General features: G+C 41.9%; 1 protein-coding gene across 1 annotated transcript in view; it reads right to left on the bottom strand.

The window, feature by feature from the left end:
- LOC123990706 (breakpoint cluster region protein-like) overlaps positions 1 to 13,896 on the bottom strand; it is a 91,141-nt gene extending 77,245 nt beyond the window's left edge. The window contains exon 1 of the mRNA XM_046291480.1: positions 12,741 to 13,896. Within this exon, the coding sequence (XP_046147436.1) occupies positions 12,741 to 13,677 (937 nt within the window). The 5' untranslated portion in view covers positions 13,678 to 13,896. The remainder of the gene's footprint in view (positions 1 to 12,740) is intronic.
- Between the last annotated feature and the right edge of the window lie 4,207 nt (positions 13,897 to 18,103).

Raw genomic sequence — 18,103 nt, 5'->3', positions numbered from 1 at the left:
GTTCAAACCAAAGTTGAAACATTTCCTGACTATTTACATATGAGAGATTTCCATTCGGTTACAACCCAACCTGTTTAATCCACTAAAATACGTCACATTCAACGTAAAAGGTCTTAACAGCCCGATTAAGAGGAAGAGAGTATACATACCTTAAGAAATTAAAGGCCGACTTGTGTTTTTTACAAGAAACACATCTTACAGCCAGTGAACACAAGAAATTGAAGAGGGAATGGATAGGACAGGTTTTTGCGTCCTCTTTTAACTCCAAAGCAAGAGGAACTGATATGTTGCTAAGTAGACACATCCCCTTCTGCATCAACAACACCATCTCTGATCCCTCGGGCAGGTTTGTTTTGTTGCGGGGGCATATGTTTTCAGAGTCTTGGACCCTATTTATGCACCTAACTTCGATGACCATATGTTTATTCAGAATGTCTTCCTTCAGGTCGCTCAAGCACCACCAGGATGGCTACTGGTTGGAGGAGATTTTAATTTTTGTTTGGATACAGTTCTTGATAGGTCCTCTGATAAACCCTCACTTCTTACCAAACCCGGCAAGCTCACCATGTCATTAATGAAAGATCTTAATTTGTTAAGACATCTGGAGACAGTTGCACCCGCAGGATAGGGACTACTCTTTTAATTCACACCCACACGCATAGGGGGGGACAGATCATTTCCTATACTAAAGGGCTGAAGAAAAAACACGGTGCGGAACTGAGTGCCCTTGAATCTGAAATCTCTGAGCGAGAGAAAACCTACCAAAGAGGCCCGACTAAAGATCTATACAGGCATTTGGTAAATAAAAAACTGAAATATAATATTCTGAACACATCAAGCTGAAAAGGCCATCACTAAATCAAAACAGCGTTATTACGAGCTTGGAGAGAAAGCACACCAAGTATTGGCATGGAAACTGAAAGCAGAGGAAAGTAAGAGGACAATTAATGCTATAGAAACTCTTACTAATGAGATATCTTTCGACCCAACTGAAATTAATGATACTTTTAAGAAATACTACGAAGACCTCTACACTTCCCAATCAAGCGATGATCTATCAGAGATAGACTCCTTTCTCTCCAATCTCAACCTCCAAAGCCTGTCAGGGGAAGACAGCGAGTGCATGAGTGAACACTTCTCAGTTCCAGAATTGTTGGAGGCCATTAAATCTTTACCTTCTAATAAATCTCCTGGGAGGATGGCTTCCCTCCAGAGTTCTATAAAGAATTTAGGGAGCTGTTGGTCCCCTACCTTATGGAGGTACTTAAAAAAGCCAGGGAAGACAACTGCTTTCCAGAGTCTCTCTCTCAAGCAGTGATTACTGTAATCCACAAGAAAGGGAAAAACCCGCTAAAGTGCGCCTCCTATAGACCAATCTCTCCTTAACACGGATTGTAAACTGGTCACCAAGATGCTATCTAAGAGACTGGAGTCATGTCTTCCCCTGTTGGTCAACCCAGATCAGACTGGCTTCATAATTAATAGACTATCCTCCAATAATCTCAGAAGGTTCTTTGATATAATTCACCTTGCTAACAAAAACAAAATACCTAGTGTCGCAGTCTCCCTCGACGCTGAAAAGGCCTTTGATAGGGTTGAATGGCCATACCTCTTTCCAGTCTTGGAAAAGTTGGTTTAGGTATAGTGTTTGTAAATTTGATTTTTAAAAATCACTCTACAAATCTCCTAAAGCTAGAATTGCTACCAATGGGATTACTTCCTTCTCTTTCCCTCTCTATAGGGGGAACAAACAAGGTTGCCCAATTAGTGCCCACCTCTTTGCCATCGAACCGTTGGCTGAGGCTATTAGAACGTGCCCAGACATACATGGCTTTGAGGTGGGCCCCCATACCCGTAAGTTATCACTCTTTGCGGACAACCTTACCTTATTTCTAACAAACCCAGAACACTCCCTCTCTCGCTTGCAGATCCTACAACAGTGTTATAGTTCTTTCTATAGATATAAGGTCAATTTTGATAAAAGCGAAATCTTACCGTTGTCTGTCTTTGACCACCATAGCATCAAACACAATTTTCCTTTAAGATGGTTGCCTATGGGCTTCACATATTTGGGCATAATGGTGGATGGTAACCTGAACAACCAATATAAACTCAATCTGGCCAGCTTGTTGCAAAAGGGCGAGGGTGACCTTTGTAAATGGATGGATTTACCTCACTCTACTGGATAGAATCAATGTAATTAAAATGAATGTCCTGCCCAGATTTCTATTTGTTTCTCTCTCTCCCTATCCCTGTGCCCGCAGCATTCTTTCCTCTCTCGACAAGCTGACCAGACGGTTTATATGGCATGGAAAAACCCTAGTGTTGGCCTGGAAAAACTGACCCTTGATTACAGTCAAGGGGGCTTAATCCTCCAATTTTAGAATGTACTACTGGGCTGCACAGTCTAGGTTTCTGGCTCAGAGGTTTGACAATGGTCCCTCTCCCTCAAGGTTGAACATTGAAAAGTTTGAGGTAAATGATGACACTAGGGCAGAATTATTTTACAAATGGGACAGAAAATCTATAAAAACCATCACAGACAACTGTTTAATCATACATTCTGTCCTGGCATAGTGCAAACTGCACGAGATGTTCGGACGAGAGGGATTCCTTTCTCCTAAAACCCCTTCATGGAACAATAGATTGATTCCTATGTTTTTCCAGTAGTAACTTTAGACCATGGTCTGCTAAAGGGGATCACTCTTCGGGAACATTGTTACGAGGAGGGAGTTCTTATATCTTTTGATCAGCTGACACAGAAATACCACTTGCTAAACAGGGACTTCTTTAGCTACCTACAACTACGGAACTTTATTAGGGTGACTCTCAAGGGACAATGGAACCTACCTAAGATGTCACCTATTGAACAACTTTGCCATGCAGACCAACCACTATTCAATACCATTTCCAGGGTTTACAATGCTCTTATTTCAGGACAAACACCGCCTGAGCTAAATAAACCCCGATTTAGAAAAGATCTGGGTCTTAATCTTGAAGAGGGACTATGGAGTGACCTATGCAGGGATGGTGTTACATCCACATTGAACTCCAGATACAGACTGATCCAGTTTAATTTCCTCCATCACCCTAATATCTCCTCCCTATGTTTTAGATGTGGCTCAGATGAAGGAACATTCCTCCATTCCACTTGGCAGTGTTCAAAACTACACGGTTTCTGGCAGGGGGTCTGCGATACCATATCCTCAGTTCACGTGGTTGCATTCCCTTTAGACCCAGAGGTCTGTCTACTGGGTAACAATACTAACACCAATCTTAGGCAAAGCCATACTATAAAGCTAACAGAAATATTGCTAGCGATTGCCAATATATTGCCTTGAGATTCCCCCCTGCCAGTTGCAATGTGGCTATCGGAAGTTAATAGTTGTATCCCACTGGAGAAAATTACTTACTGCTTGAGGAATACTTTTGAAACATTTTAGAGAATTTGGCAACCTTTTGACTATATAGAGAATCTCCCCCCACATCACATTACTTGAATCTCTATATAACCCTTATATAATGTTTCACAATTCATGTAGAATATATGTAGCTTATGGCAGGTCCGATGTCTCATTATTATTATTAATTTTACTCTATTATGACTTATTGTATGTTCAATTATTATTATTTATTTATTTATTTATGCTTGTCTGTTACTGTCACTTTGTCCTATTGCTGTCTAATATCTTTTCACTTGTTTTGAATATTCTGAATTGGAAAATGAAAAACAAAATGTACAAAAAAGTCTTAGCGTCACTGTTCCCGAGGAATTGCCCGTAAGTATACTAAAATATTCCATGGGTGGGCAGGCACGCACACAACGGAGTTAGAGCTGGCTGTTTTGTGAGCAGACAGGCAGAGCAGGATGGGCCTCGACAGGCCCTGCATTTCTGAGGGAGACGTGGAAAAGGAGGGAATAAATACAGTTTGTCTTATGAACAAGATATAAAAGGAATCTCCAGCAACGCAACAAACACAGGTTTGTTCACTCTTCCAAAGGAACATTTGTGAAAAGTACAGCAGCCATGTTGTTCAGTTTAACCCAGTTCTAATAGCATTAGGCTAACCAAAACAGAATGCCTTGTCAGTTGTTTGGTGGATAGAGTAGAAATATACACTACCGTTCAAACGTTTGGGGTCACTTAGAAATGGCCTTGTTGTCCATTAAAATAACATCAAATTGATCAGAAATACAGTGTAGACATTGTTAATGTTGTAAATTACTATTGTAGCTGGAAACTTAGATATTCCATAAAAACAATCTGCCATAGGCCCATTATTAGCAACCATCACTCCTGTGTTCACAAGGCACATTGTGTTAGCTAATCCAAGTTGATCATTTTGAAAGGCTAATTGATCATTAGAAAACCCTTTTCCAATTACGTTAGCACAGCTGAAAACTATTGTTCTGATTAAAGAAGCAATAAAACTGGCCTTCATCAGCATTTGTGGGTTATTCCATGCGAGAAATTGCCAAGAAACTGTTGATCTTGTACAACGCTGTGTACTGCTCCCTTCACAGAACAGCGCAAACTTGCTCTAACCAGAATAGAAAGAGGAGTGGGAGGCCCCAGTGCACAACTGAGCAAGAGGACAAGTAAGTACATTAGAGTGTCTAGTTTGAGAAACAGACACCTCACAAGTCTGTAACTGGCAGCATCATTAAATCGAACGTGAAAATCACAAATCTCAACATCAACAGTGAAGAGGCGAAGAGTTCTGTTGTCCAGTGTCTGTGTTCCTTTGCCCATCTTATTCTTTTCTTTTCATTGGCCAGTCTGAGATATGGCTTTTTCTTTGGAACTCTACCTAGAAGGCAGATTCAGATTCCCAGGTTCATCTGCCTCACCTAATGCCCATTCTGGTGGGAAGCTGCTATAGACCACCAAGTGCTAAAAGTCAGTATCTCGATAATGTGTGAAATGCATGTGATATCAAAAGAGAAGTATATTATCTGGGTGGTTTAAATATTGACTGGCTCTCATCAAGCTGCCCACTCAAGAAAAAGCTTCAAACTGTAACCAGTGCCTGCAACCTGGTTCAGGACTAGAGGTCGACCGATTAATCGGAATGGTCGATTAATTGGGGCCGATTTAAGGTTTTCATAACAATCAGAAATCTGTATTTTTGGACACCGATGTTGCCTTTTTTTCTTTTTTTAAATGTCATCTTTATTTAACTGGGCAAGTCAGTTAAGAACACATTCTTATTTTCAATGACGGCCTAGGAACTGTGGGTTAACTGCCTCGTTCAGGGGCAGAAAGACAGATTTTAACCTCGTCAGCTTGGGGGATTCAATCTTGCAACCTTACAGTTAACTAGTCCAACGCAATAACGACCTGCCTCTCTCTCGTTGCACTCCACAAGGAGGCACTGCCTGTTACGCAAATGCAGTAAGCCAAGGTAAGTTGCTAGCTAGCATTAAACTTATCTTATAAAAAACAATCAATCATACTCACTAGTTAACTACACATGGTTGATGATATTAGTTTATCGAGCATGTCCTGCATTGCATATAATTGATGCGGTGCGTATCGTTGCTCCAATGTGTACCTAACCATGAAGATCAATGCCTTTCTTAAAATCAATACACAGAAGTATATATTTTTAAACCTGCATATTTAGCTAAAAGAAATCAAGGTTAGCAGACAACATTAACCAGGTGAAATTGTGTCACTTCTCTTGCGTTCATTGCATGCAGAGTCAGTGTATATGCAACAGTTTGGGCCGCCTAATTTGCCAGAATTTTACGTAATTATGACATAATATTGAAGGTTGTGCAATGTAACAGGAATATTTAGACTAATGCCACCCCTTAGATCAAATACGGAACAGTTCCGTATTTTACTGAAAGAATAAACGTCTTGTTTTCAAGATGATAGTTTCCGGATTCGACCATATTAATGACCTAAGGCTCGTATTTATGTGTTTTATTATAATTATAAGTGTTATAATTAAGTCTGATTTGATAGAGCAGTCTGACTGAGCAGTGGTAGGCAGCAGCAGGCTCGTAAGCATTCATTCAAACAGTACTTTCGTGCGTTTTGCCAGCAGCTCTTCGTTGTGCGTCAAGCATTGCGCTGTTTATGACTTCAAGCCTATTAACTCCCGAGATTAGGCTGGTGTAACCGATGTGAAATGGCTAGTTAATTAGCGGGGTGTACGCTAATAGCGTTTCAAACGTCACTCGCTCTGAGACTTGGAGTAGTTGTTCCCCTTGCTCTGCATGGGTAACGCTGCTTCGAAGGTGGCTGTTGTCGTTGTGTTCCTGGTTCGATCCCAGGGAGGAGCGAGGAGAGCGACGGGAAGCTACTGTTACACTGGCAATACTAAAGTGCCTATAAGAACATCCAATAGTCAAAGATTAATGAAATACAAAATGGTAGAGAGAGAAATAGTCATATAATTCCTATAATATCTACAACCTAAAACTTCTTACCTGGGAATATTGAAGACTCATGTTAAAAGGAACCACCAGCTTTCATATGTTCTCATGTTCTGAGCAAGGAACTTAAACGTTAGCTTTTTCACATCGCACATATTGCACTTTTACTTTCTTCTCCAACACTTTGTTTTTGCATTATTTAAACCAAATTGAATACGTTTCATGATTTATTTGAGGCTAAATTGATTTTATTGATGTATTATATTAAGTTAAAATAAGTGTTCATTTAGTGTTGTTGTAATTGTCATTATTACAAATAAATAATCGTCCGATTAATCGGTATAGGCTTTTTTTGGGTCCTCCAATAATCGGTATCGGCGTTGAAAAATCAAAATTGGCCGACCTCTATTCACGACGTCAGTCAACCTACCAGTGAAGTTACAAACAGCACAGGAATGAAATCATCAACATGTATTGATCACATCTTTACTAATGCTGCAGAAATGTGCTTTACAGCAGTATCCAAATCCATAGGATGTAGTGATCACAATAGAATAGCCATATCAGTTCCAAAGGCTGGGCCTAATATAGTGTATAAGAGGTCATACAACAAGTTTTGCAGTGATTCATATGTTGATGTAAAGAATATTTGCTGGTCTATGTTGTGTAAATGAGGAGCAACCCAATTCTACACTTGACATTTATGACATTTCTTATTCCAGTTACTAATAAGCACACACCCATTAAGAAAATGACTGTAAAAACTGTTAAATCCCCTTGGATAGATGATATTGAAAAATGTTATGGTTGAGAGGGATGAGGAAAAAGGTATGGCAAAGTTTGGCAGCCCAACTGATTGGCAAATGTACTGCAAATTAACAAATCATGTGACTAAGCTAAATAAAAATCAATCATACTATGAAACAAATAAATTATATAAAGTATGATAGTAAAAAGCTTTAGAACACCTTAAAATACAGCTCCATCATTAATTGAATCAGATGGATCAGTTATCACAAAACCGACTGATATCGTCAACTACTTTAATTACTTTTTCCATTGGCAAGATGAGCAAACTTTGGGATGACATGCCAGCAACAAACATTGACACGACACATCCAAGTATATCTGACCAAACTTTTGAATTCCGTAAAGTCTGTGTGGAAGAGGTGAAGAAATTATTGTTGTCTATCAACAATGTCAAGACACCGGGGTCTGACATTCTGGATGGAAAATTACTGAGGATAATAGTGGACGATGTTGCCACTCCTATTTGCCAGATCTTCAATTTCAGCTTACTAGAAAGTGTGGGCACTCAGGCCTGGAGGGAAGGTAAAGTCATTCCACTACCCAAGAATAGTAAAGCCCCCTTTCCTGGCTCAAACAGCCGACCAAACAGCCTGTTACCAACCCTTAGTAAACTTATGGGAAAAATTGTGTTTGACCAGATACAATGCTATTTCACAGTAAACAAATCGACTTTCAGCACACTTATAGGCAAGGACACGCAACTCAAACAATCCAGGTAGACTCAGGAATTCCCCAGGGTATCTGTTCAGGCTCCTTGATTTTTTCTATCTTTACTAACAACATGCCACTGGCTTTGAATAAGGCCAGTGTGTCTATGTATGCGGATGACTCAACACTATAAACTTCAGCTACTACAGCGACAAATGACTAAAACACTTAAAGAGCTGCAGTTAGTTTCAGAATGGGAAGCAAGGAATAAGTTAGTCCTAAAAATTGCCTTGGCAGCAGCTAATGGGGAGACATAATAGATACAAATACAAAACAGTATTGCACCACGACATACAGTGCATTCGGAAAGCATTCAGACCCTTCACTTTTTCCACATTTTATGTTACAGCCTTATTATAAAATTGATTAAATACATCTTGTTCCTCATTTCACACAATACCCCATAATAAGCTAAAACAGTTTTTTTTAGAAATGTTTGCAAATGTATTAAAAATAAACTGAAATAGCTTATTTACAAGTATTCAGACTCTTTGCTATAAGACTCGAAACGGAGCTCAGGTGCATCCTGTTTCCATTGATCATCCTTGAGATGTTTCTACAATTTGATTGGAGTCCACCTGTGGTAAATTCTTGGACATGATTGGACATGATTTGGAAAGGCACACCGGTCTATATAAAGGTCCCACAGTTGACAACGCATGTCAGAGCAAAAAACAAGCCATGAGGTCGAAGGAATTGTCTGTAGAGCTCCGGGAGTGGATTGTGTCGAGGCACAGATCTGGGGAAGGGTACCAAAACATTTCTGCAGCATTGAAGGTCCCCAAGAACACAGTGGCCTCCATCATTCTTAAAATGTGAAGAAGTTTGGAACCACAGACACTTCCTAAAGCTGGCCACTCGGCCAAACTGAACAATCAGGGGAGAAGTGCCTTGGACAGGGAGGTGACCAAGAACACAATGGTCACTCTGACAGAGCGCCAGAGTTCCACTGTGGAGATGAGAGAACCTTCTAAAAGGACAACAACCCTAAACACACACAGGCAAGACAAAGCAGGAGAGGCTTCGGGACAAGTCTCTGAATGTCTTTGAGTGGCCCAGCCTGAGCCCGGACTTTAACCCGATCGAACATCTCTGGAGAGACCTGAAAAAAGCTGTGCAGCGACACTCCCCATCCAACCTGACAGAGCTTGAGAGGATCTGCAGAGAAGGATGGAAGTAACTCCAAATACAGGTGTGCCAAGCTTGTAGCGTCATACCCAAGAAGACTGTAATCACTGCCAAAGGTGCTTCATCAAATTACCAAGTAAAGATTCTGACTACTTACAGTAGCAGTCAAACGTTTGGACACGCCCACTCATTCAAGGGAGTTTCTTTATTTTTACTATTTTCTACATTGTAGAATAATAGTGAAGAAGTCAAAACTATGAAATATAACATGGAATCATATAGTAACCAAAAAAGTGTTAAACAAATCATAATCAATTTTAGATTCTTCAAAGTAGCCACCCTTTGTCTTGATGACAGCTTTGCACACTCTTGGCATTCTCTCAAGCACCTTCATGATGTAGTCACCTGGTATGCATTTCAATTAACATGTGTGCCCTGTTAAAAATGCATTTGTGAAATTCCTTTCCTTCTTAATGCATTTGAAACAATCAGTTGTGACAAGGTAGGGATGGTATACAGAAGATAACCCTATTTGGTAAAAGACCAAGTCCGTATTATGCAAGAACAGCGCAAATAAGCAAAGAGAAACAGTCCATCCGGAACATTTCAAGAACTTTGAATGTTTCTTCAAGTGCAGTCGCAAAAACTATCAAGCACTATGATGAAACAGGCTCTCACGAGGACCGCCACAGAAAAGGAAGAACCAGAGTTACCTCTGCCGCAGAGGAGAAGTTCATTCGAGTTACCAGCCTCAGGAATTTGCAATCAACTGCTCCTATGATTGCAGCCCAAATCTTTTTTGGTACTACATGATTCTATGTATGTTATTTCATAGTTTTTGATGTCTTCTAAAATGTAGAAAATAGTCAAAATAATGAAAAATCCTTGAATAAGTAGGCGTCCAAACTTTTGACTGGTACTGTATGTAAATGTGATTTTTAAAAATAATAATTTTGCATGTTTTTATAAAAACCTGTTTTTGCCTTGTCATTATGGGGTAGTGTGTAGATGAGGGGAAATCTTAATCAATTTTACAATAATGCTGTAACAAAATGTGGAAAAGGTCCAGGGGTCTGAAAACTTTCCGAATGCACTGTAAGTGCCAGGCACACCAGTTTACATTTACATTTAAGTCATTTAGCAGACGCTCTTATCCAGAGCGACTTACAAATTGGTGCATTCACCTTATTGAGTGTCAAGAAATGCTGGGTTTTTCACGCTCAACAGATTCCTGTGCGTATCAAGAATGGTCAATCACCCAAAGGATATCCAGCCAACTTGACAACAGTGGGAAACATTGAAGTCAACATGGGCCAGCAACCCTGTGGAACACTTTCGACATCTTGTAGAGTCCATGCCCCGAAGAATTGAGGCTGTTCTGAAGGTGTTCCTAATGTTTTGTACACTCAAGGTGCAGTACACATTTGCAAACACTCATCTCTAACTGGCTAACATTTATGCCTTCTTTTGGGAGCACACTCAGTCTTTCACTCAGTGTACACAAAGACAGGCCTTGTGAGGTAACCTGCTCTCAGAATGACTCATTTGCAAGTTTCTTTTAGAACTGTTTCCTGCTGAGCACTCAACAACACAACTGACTCCAACAGCTCATTGAAGGAAATGGTCTGCATCTGACACATTCAGAGCCGTTTACCACCAACTGACATAACACAGAGAATATTGGGGGGGGTTGACATTTAAAATACCCAAATGCGGGACATAATGAGGACTTACTCTGCGGGACATTGTAGCATACATGAATAAAAACATTTGTCAGAACCCCCGTTGAGTTTTGGCCACATGAGATAAATGTCCTAAAATCTCTGTTTTTGGTGTAAGAGTAACGTTATACTATGCCATTACATTTTGGTTATGTTATGTAAAATACTTATGAATCATTCTGATCTTCCAAGACATTGATTCAGCTATGATCTAACTTCACTAAATGAGCAACATTGTAAGAAGTGGCAGAGTTAAGCTCCGTGCACTCCAGACTGAACCAAAGAGGACCTACCCATTTCTTCTTGCCTCTGCAAAATTTGACTGTGCACAAATGAGAGACCACGTGCAGCTGAATGTAAAACAGTTAAGGAAACTGTTAAAAACAGGATTGTGTGAAGTAGAAGCAAATATGTTGAATGAGCAACTAATAAGCATGGAGAGCCTCAAGTTTGACAAAATTACCTTATATATCTTTCAGTCTAACATGCTGACTACACCGCTCGCGTCGCAAAATAAATGTAGAAATCTATAATATTCAATAATTGCACCCACACTGCTCCCGCACGTCAGCGAGTGTCTGCGTTGCCAAGGGATAAATAGAAGTCGGTTCTATTTGTGACGCAGATCGCACTGCAAGTCCTGCCTCTCCCATCTCCTCATTGGTTTATAGAAGAAGGTACTCACGTGCCATCTCCTCATTGGTTATACACACATGGGTGATGCATGCACCTAATTTGCACCTAATTTATGAAAGTTGCCAATCGCAATATAAAGTCAGAAGAAAAAGGCCTGGAAGGAGGAGAAATTACTAGAAATGATTAGGTTGACCATTTTGTGTGTGGATTAATTGATGGAGTAGAGGACCTTGTGCAGTTCAGATCAAATAACAACTCAATGTTTATATCCCAGGACAAATTAGCTAGCAAGTGCAAGCGAGTTAGCTAAATTGCCATAAATGTTTAATGCTTTTCGACCTGTCCCCAAATTAATATAATTGGTTCAGAGTTTGTTTTGATATTTTAACCTGCGTGTCATGATCGCGTTTGGTGTGGGGGGACAAAATACAATGCACGATGGCGCACGCGCGCAGTCGGTTTGGGTTCCATGTCATACTGTAATTTACTTACTTTAGTAGACCATCATCAGACCACCACATTTTACTGCAACTAACATTTCCATTTTTTTAAACATTCTTTTTGTAAGTAGTTAGACCTACTGTCCTCTTCAAGTTTAGCTGGAGCAAAGATTATGGATATACTGACAAGATACATGTCTCTCCTCTCTAACAATGTAGCCCTCGCTACAGATAACACAGGACTAGTAATGGCCCAGTGCACGTCTTTATGAAACAAGTAAATGTTCTAACAAATATGTTTTTGCCCGCGCTAGGCCGCTACATTGGTTATAACAATTCCCTCAGCACCCCGAATGTTGTCTGAGTGCCAGACTGGATTGTGTCACAGGCATTTAGATTGTCATCGCTATGGCACTAGGTCATTAGCGTGAGGAGGAAGCTCTGCTCTGCTCTCTCCACTGTCCCTAATGAACCACTCATCCATTTCAAGTCCCACTCCTACATATTTCCCCAAATACATGTGCATCACAGAACTATATAGATACTTTTAACACAGATGACAGCAGAGGGATGTGTCACAAAATGAGTGACAAATGTTTCCAAGACCTTTTCCATCCTCTCACCTAGTCATGTGTGAACTGTCAAGTTATTAACTACTTAATATGGTTTTACCTGCCATTGTGGAACCTGGTGGAAAGTTTTTAACACATTTTTCAACACTACACAGCCACTATCTCTTTCAATGTTGCTGCCATGCAGTGCAATACATCGATAGCATTCTCTCATCATTGTCTTATTGGTGCCCATGCCATTAAACAATTACTTTACAAATAGCTCTTTCCGGTTTACATGCATGATAAAGGGCTGTGTAAACCTCAACTGATGTGACCAAACAAATAGATATCTTACCTGAAGAGGAGTCTTCATGGTCGGAACTCAAGTTGCCATCACTGCGTCTGTCTGGAGTGCTGCGCCCGGACCCACCGGTACCGGATGCCCTGAAGTGCGCAGGAATGCAGGAAGGAGACAACCTCCCATCATCACTGGAGTCAAAGTCCCTGCTGTGGCGCAACGGGCGCAGGGTGTCCCGGTGGGTGTTGGACCTCTGGCTGTCTCCGACGGTCGTTTTGGGGGTCACCATGTTGCCCTTTACGAAATTCTCATTGAGCTCCGCATCCTCGTATTCGTGGTCACTGGCCTCTCTGCTGTTGCTTTCGCTCACGGAATTCAATTTCCCTATGCGGCCTATGCAGTTTCCATCCGCTTGAGAGAGCTCGGATGAGATCGTATTCACTTGTTTCTGGAAGCTAGACTTGCGCGGGGGCGCGGGGGGTATAGGTTTACTTGTCCTGCTACTGATCCTGATCGGCGGCTCTGGTTTGGTACCTCTGCTGCCTGGCGTCTGCAGTTTCATGCTTCCATTACCAAGAACTTTCATACATTCCCTGTCTAGCTTTTCGTTTGTCATCAGCGATTTTCTTTCAGTTTCTGTCCTTGATAATAAATGTTCAAGATTCAAGTTTTCGTCTTTACCGTCTTCCCACATCACCTTGTCATAACTTTTCTTCTGTCGAGCGATGGTGGTCTGGAAATATATCACCTTGAATTTCTCCTCCAACAGCGCCTGCTGCAGCGTTTTGAGATTCGATTTACATTTCTCCAGCTCTGACTCGACATCTTCCACCGAGGTTAAATCCATTTTAGGTGCTTCTCCGTCAGGAAATTCATTCTTCCAATGTTTTTCGAATTCATCTTGCTCCCACATTATCTCCCCCGCGAAGATCAGCGATTCGATGTAACCACCCTTGAGGAAATTATACTGTTTATATTGTTGTTTCTGTCGCATGTGGAACCTTTTCCTCTGCAAAAGAATCCTACAAACTCATTCCAAACTTGACACTTCGTCGTACTGGTGCACTACACACACTTGTTACATCTCCCACGCAGGCATATGATACAGTGTTCCTTTACCCAGATAAAAAAAAAAAACTTTCGGCTTCCGGTATTCAGATAGGTGGTGACGTAAAACCAATTAAATGCAACAGTCAAAGTGATTTTGTTGGGGCGTTCGTTTTTGATATGAGGGGATTCGATCTGGCCCGAGTTAACCCGCTGGAAGGAGTTTTAACCCGGATAAAATGTGATTGCATTCGTTTTGGAACCGGGCTGGCTGCCTCCCGGGCGTGATCCAGGAGCCCGGTTCAAAGCCCACAGCGAAGTCGGATCAAAACAAAAGTGACGCAGCCGAGGCTAGTTTAAGCACGTGGAGTAATGAGTCGGATTCAGTGTTTTTATTTTTGTTATTTAACCTTTATTTAAATAGGGAAGTTTTCCAGCTATGTATGGTGTTGTCACATGCAAAAGAGATTGATTTTGATAAAAACGCGTTAACTGTCTTCCCAATTAAAACATTTTAGAAAATTCGAACATTTATTTTATGGGAAATATATGTTATGTTTCTGGATGTTGCACCATGCTGCCTTGTTGACAACATCACCGAGCAGAGCAGAAGATTACTTGTTGTTTTTTTTAGGATGGGGTCCTTCCTTCCCGTTCACGTCACCGGTCATCATAGAATGATGCACCACGGCTCAGGTTAATAGAACTCCCTCATGGAATGACATGATTGTTCAAGCGGTGAACATTCAAGCATGAATGACCTATTCTGACATAGGAAAACCCCTGTTGATGTGAATATATAATCTTACATAATTATAATATTTTAGAATAGGATCTATGATTTGTTAGATTATATTAATGAATAATGTCCTCATGTGTCTGCTTCAGAGAGTGTTTTATATTATATTATGTTAACATTTACATTGGTTCTTGTGTTAATCATACCTGTCCCCAGTCCATAATAATAGAGGCATGTCTTTTTCTGTTTTAAGAAACATTCCATTGCTATCCTGCTGTCAACACCATTAGAAGGCCCAGTACACATTTTACATGTGTATCATGCTGTCCAGGCTGAGCTGTATTGGCTGCAGGGACAGCTATGACAGAATGGTTAAGAACTATGTGTCTACTGTGGCAGACCAGGGGGTTTGGTCAAGACGTTTACACAAAACAGACAGACTTGTATTAGTTTAAGGGTGTTGATTTAAATCATAAAAAATAAATAATAGGTCTCCACTCCCGGATACCATCTTGTGGGCTCCGGAGTCTTGCTGTATCCTGTGGGAAGCGCAGGCTGGTTTGGGAACCGACACGATGGGGCTGCACCATGCGCTGTGGGACTCTTCGATGACCCCCATCCTCAGCATAGCCTCCACTTCCTGCTTCACGGCCTTCCTTTGGACCTCGGGGATCCAGTATGGCCTCTTTCGTACCGTTTCCCCGGGCAGGAGCATTTGCTTCTGGGCCGGGTCGAGGTCCTCATTGCTTGGGACCACCACAGGTACCATTGACATTCCAGATTTTGACCACAACACGGCCAAGGCTGTCCTCTCGTGCCACCTCTTCAATGGATTCACATAGTAAATCTGTTGGGGTTTCCGTCTCCCCGGCTACTGTGCGCGGTAATTGACAGGTCCCAGCTTCTCTATCACCTCGTATCGCCCATGCCATGTTGCCAGGAATTTACTTTATGCCACGGGGATTAAGACCAGCACCTTGTCTCCCACTTGGAATTCTCTGGATTCGGTTCCCCGATTTTAGACCTGGGCTTGGGTGCTTTGGGCATTCCCTTACCACTGGCCATATGGCTGTCATCCACTCCGTCATTGTCTCCATGTGCCCTAAAATGCTGCATAAGGGGGTCGGATGGGCTTCCTACACCTTCTTTGTGAGGTCCAATAGGCTACATGGCCTCCTACCGTAAAGGAGTTTGAAAGGGGAAAACCCGGTGGATGACTAGGGCACTTCTCGGACCGAGAACATTAAGTGGGGTAGTAGCTGGCCCAGTTCCTTCAGTCCTGTTCAATGACCTTCCGCAGTATTTGTTTGAGCATTTTATTCCAGGTGCACCCCCAACAGATGGGTGTGAGCCAGCTGAAGAACAGTTCCCACTTACTGTTGGGACAGCAACAGTACCTCTCAAAGTTATCCTGTTGGTGCGACACTTGATACAAAAGGTTATTCTTGACTGTGAAATGGGGGTATCGCCAGTCACTCACCCTCGGAAGTAACTGGCCATCCACTGCAATAACTTGGGCTGCGGCGCCTTTCAATTTTGGATCCTCCCACTTGGCAGTCCCGAACTGTCCCCTCAGTTAGCCCATGGTGGGTATCTCTGCTGGTCCCTCGGAACTGATAGGGGTAGGATGGGCTCCTCCTCCAGTTGTTCACCAGGGGGTTCGGGTTCTGGCGCCCCCTCGGACTCCCGACTCCGGACCTGTAGATAAGGGTTTGTCAACCACTTGCTTCCGGGTCGCGCAGGCAATGGGTCCCCCCGGCTCGTACCTTTTTCCTCAGCTCGTGCCTCCACAGTGCTGCGAACAGTGGACAATCTCGTCCCACGAGGAGGTGTACCGGCAACTCCATCACCTGGCAGCTCCCTTGTGGCGTGTATGGCATGTACGGTCGGATACCGCTTGGTGTCACTGTAGACACAGGAAACGGACATTTCCCGCCACGTTCAGTCCCCTGGGCCAGCAGGCGTAACCACACTCCCAGAGTCCAATAGAGCTTCAGTGTCGTGTCCGTCGACTTTCACCAGGACCATGGGTGCCAGTAGTTTGTGGTGCGCCCAACAGGAGATGACGTAGTTCACTGCGTGGCCCACCTCGCCTATGGTGCTCGCTGTTGGCATTGGCTCCTCTCAGGCCGGGCAATTCCATGCAAGGTGCCCCCGGGCGCCATACTCAAAACTCCTCCTTTGGTCTCCATCTACCTGGGTGATCGGCAGCGGGTCGGCCGACTCTCCGCAGGTCTGCGGCCCTCTGGCCCTGCTGACTGTCAGTTCCGGCTATACGGTGTTGGGGGTATCCTTCCGTCCCCTTGGACGAGTCCCCTAGTTGACTGCTGTAGGCTAGTATACCGTTTATTATTATCATATGATAGAAATGAGTTTAATGAAAATATAGTTATAGTCTACTGTAAAACATGGAGAAACTGGAAGCTGTTTTTTGCTGTATTTTTATGACAATCCAGGCCTTTTTGTCTGATTGGTGGATGGAGATGGTTGTCATTATACAGAGGAAGAGGCTCTGAGTGTGAGATGTTTATTAGACAAGTCAGTATCAGGACTAGAAGGAAACAGCCAGCACAACAGCAGACATTACTCTCACACATACACACGTGCGCTTGCAAGCACGCACACATAGGAACAGGATAGCGCATGCACTGAACACATATCAACCAGTTTTTCTACTATATATGAGTGTTGGTTGCCAACATGCAAATGTTATGCAATTGTGCTTTGTTTATCTTATGACATTTTATGCAACTGAGAAATCCCGGCACATTGCTGAATGTGCAATGTTTTTCCATTGCTTACTGGTTTATCAAATCATATTATTTATGAAAATAAATGTATCACAAAGACATATCACAGACTTACACAGTCAAATAATGTTAATCTTGCGATATGAAAAATGTCTTCTTTCAAGAAGAGAAACCCAAAACTTGATTAGATTATCTCAAATCTGATACACATGGCTGCATCCACCCAACTAAACACTTGAACACCAGCCAAGATATACATTTCCAGTAAATCTGAGCTGTAATGTTATTCAATAAAAAACAGAACAATTATATCACTCATGAGAAAGAAGGGGGGATACATAACCAGCTGGTGGATTTGAGTGTCCTTGCCCAGAACTGAAAAAGAATGATCCTAAAAGCTTTATTTTGCCTGTGGGAATCATAGATCACCAATCAATAGTTTGAGAGTTTGGTTGGATTACCATAATAATAAAAAGGGTAGAAGTGACCGTAACTGGCTGATATACTTTAAATGGGGAGGCAATTAGACAAATCAGAGTGCTGCCTGGTGCTGGGTGAGGTAACCTTACAGGAAATATGGGAACTTTCTGCTAATGTGTTACTACTGCTGGTATGTAGAAATACAGCAATCAGATATGCAGGGAAGTTAAAACTCTTATCTATGAACTGGAGAGACTTCCTGCTTGTTGAGCTCAGTTAAAGTGACACATTGAAGGCTATAGTTCTAACTTATGAAAATAATTTAGTATTAGACTAATCAGTGGCTGAAAAAGGCACAATTAATTAGATTATCTATTGACCACAAGACCAAATCAAAATCAAATCAAATGTATTTATATAGCCCTTCGTACATCAGCTGATATCTCAAAGTGCTGTACAGAAAC

The sequence above is a fragment of the Oncorhynchus gorbuscha genome, linkage group LG02 (assembly GCF_021184085.1).
Source record: "Oncorhynchus gorbuscha isolate QuinsamMale2020 ecotype Even-year linkage group LG02, OgorEven_v1.0, whole genome shotgun sequence".
In the NCBI taxonomy this organism is placed as follows: Eukaryota; Metazoa; Chordata; class Actinopteri; order Salmoniformes; family Salmonidae; genus Oncorhynchus; species Oncorhynchus gorbuscha.
The sequence above is the reverse complement of the archived record's forward strand: the minus strand, read 5'-3'. Positions and strand labels throughout refer to the sequence as shown.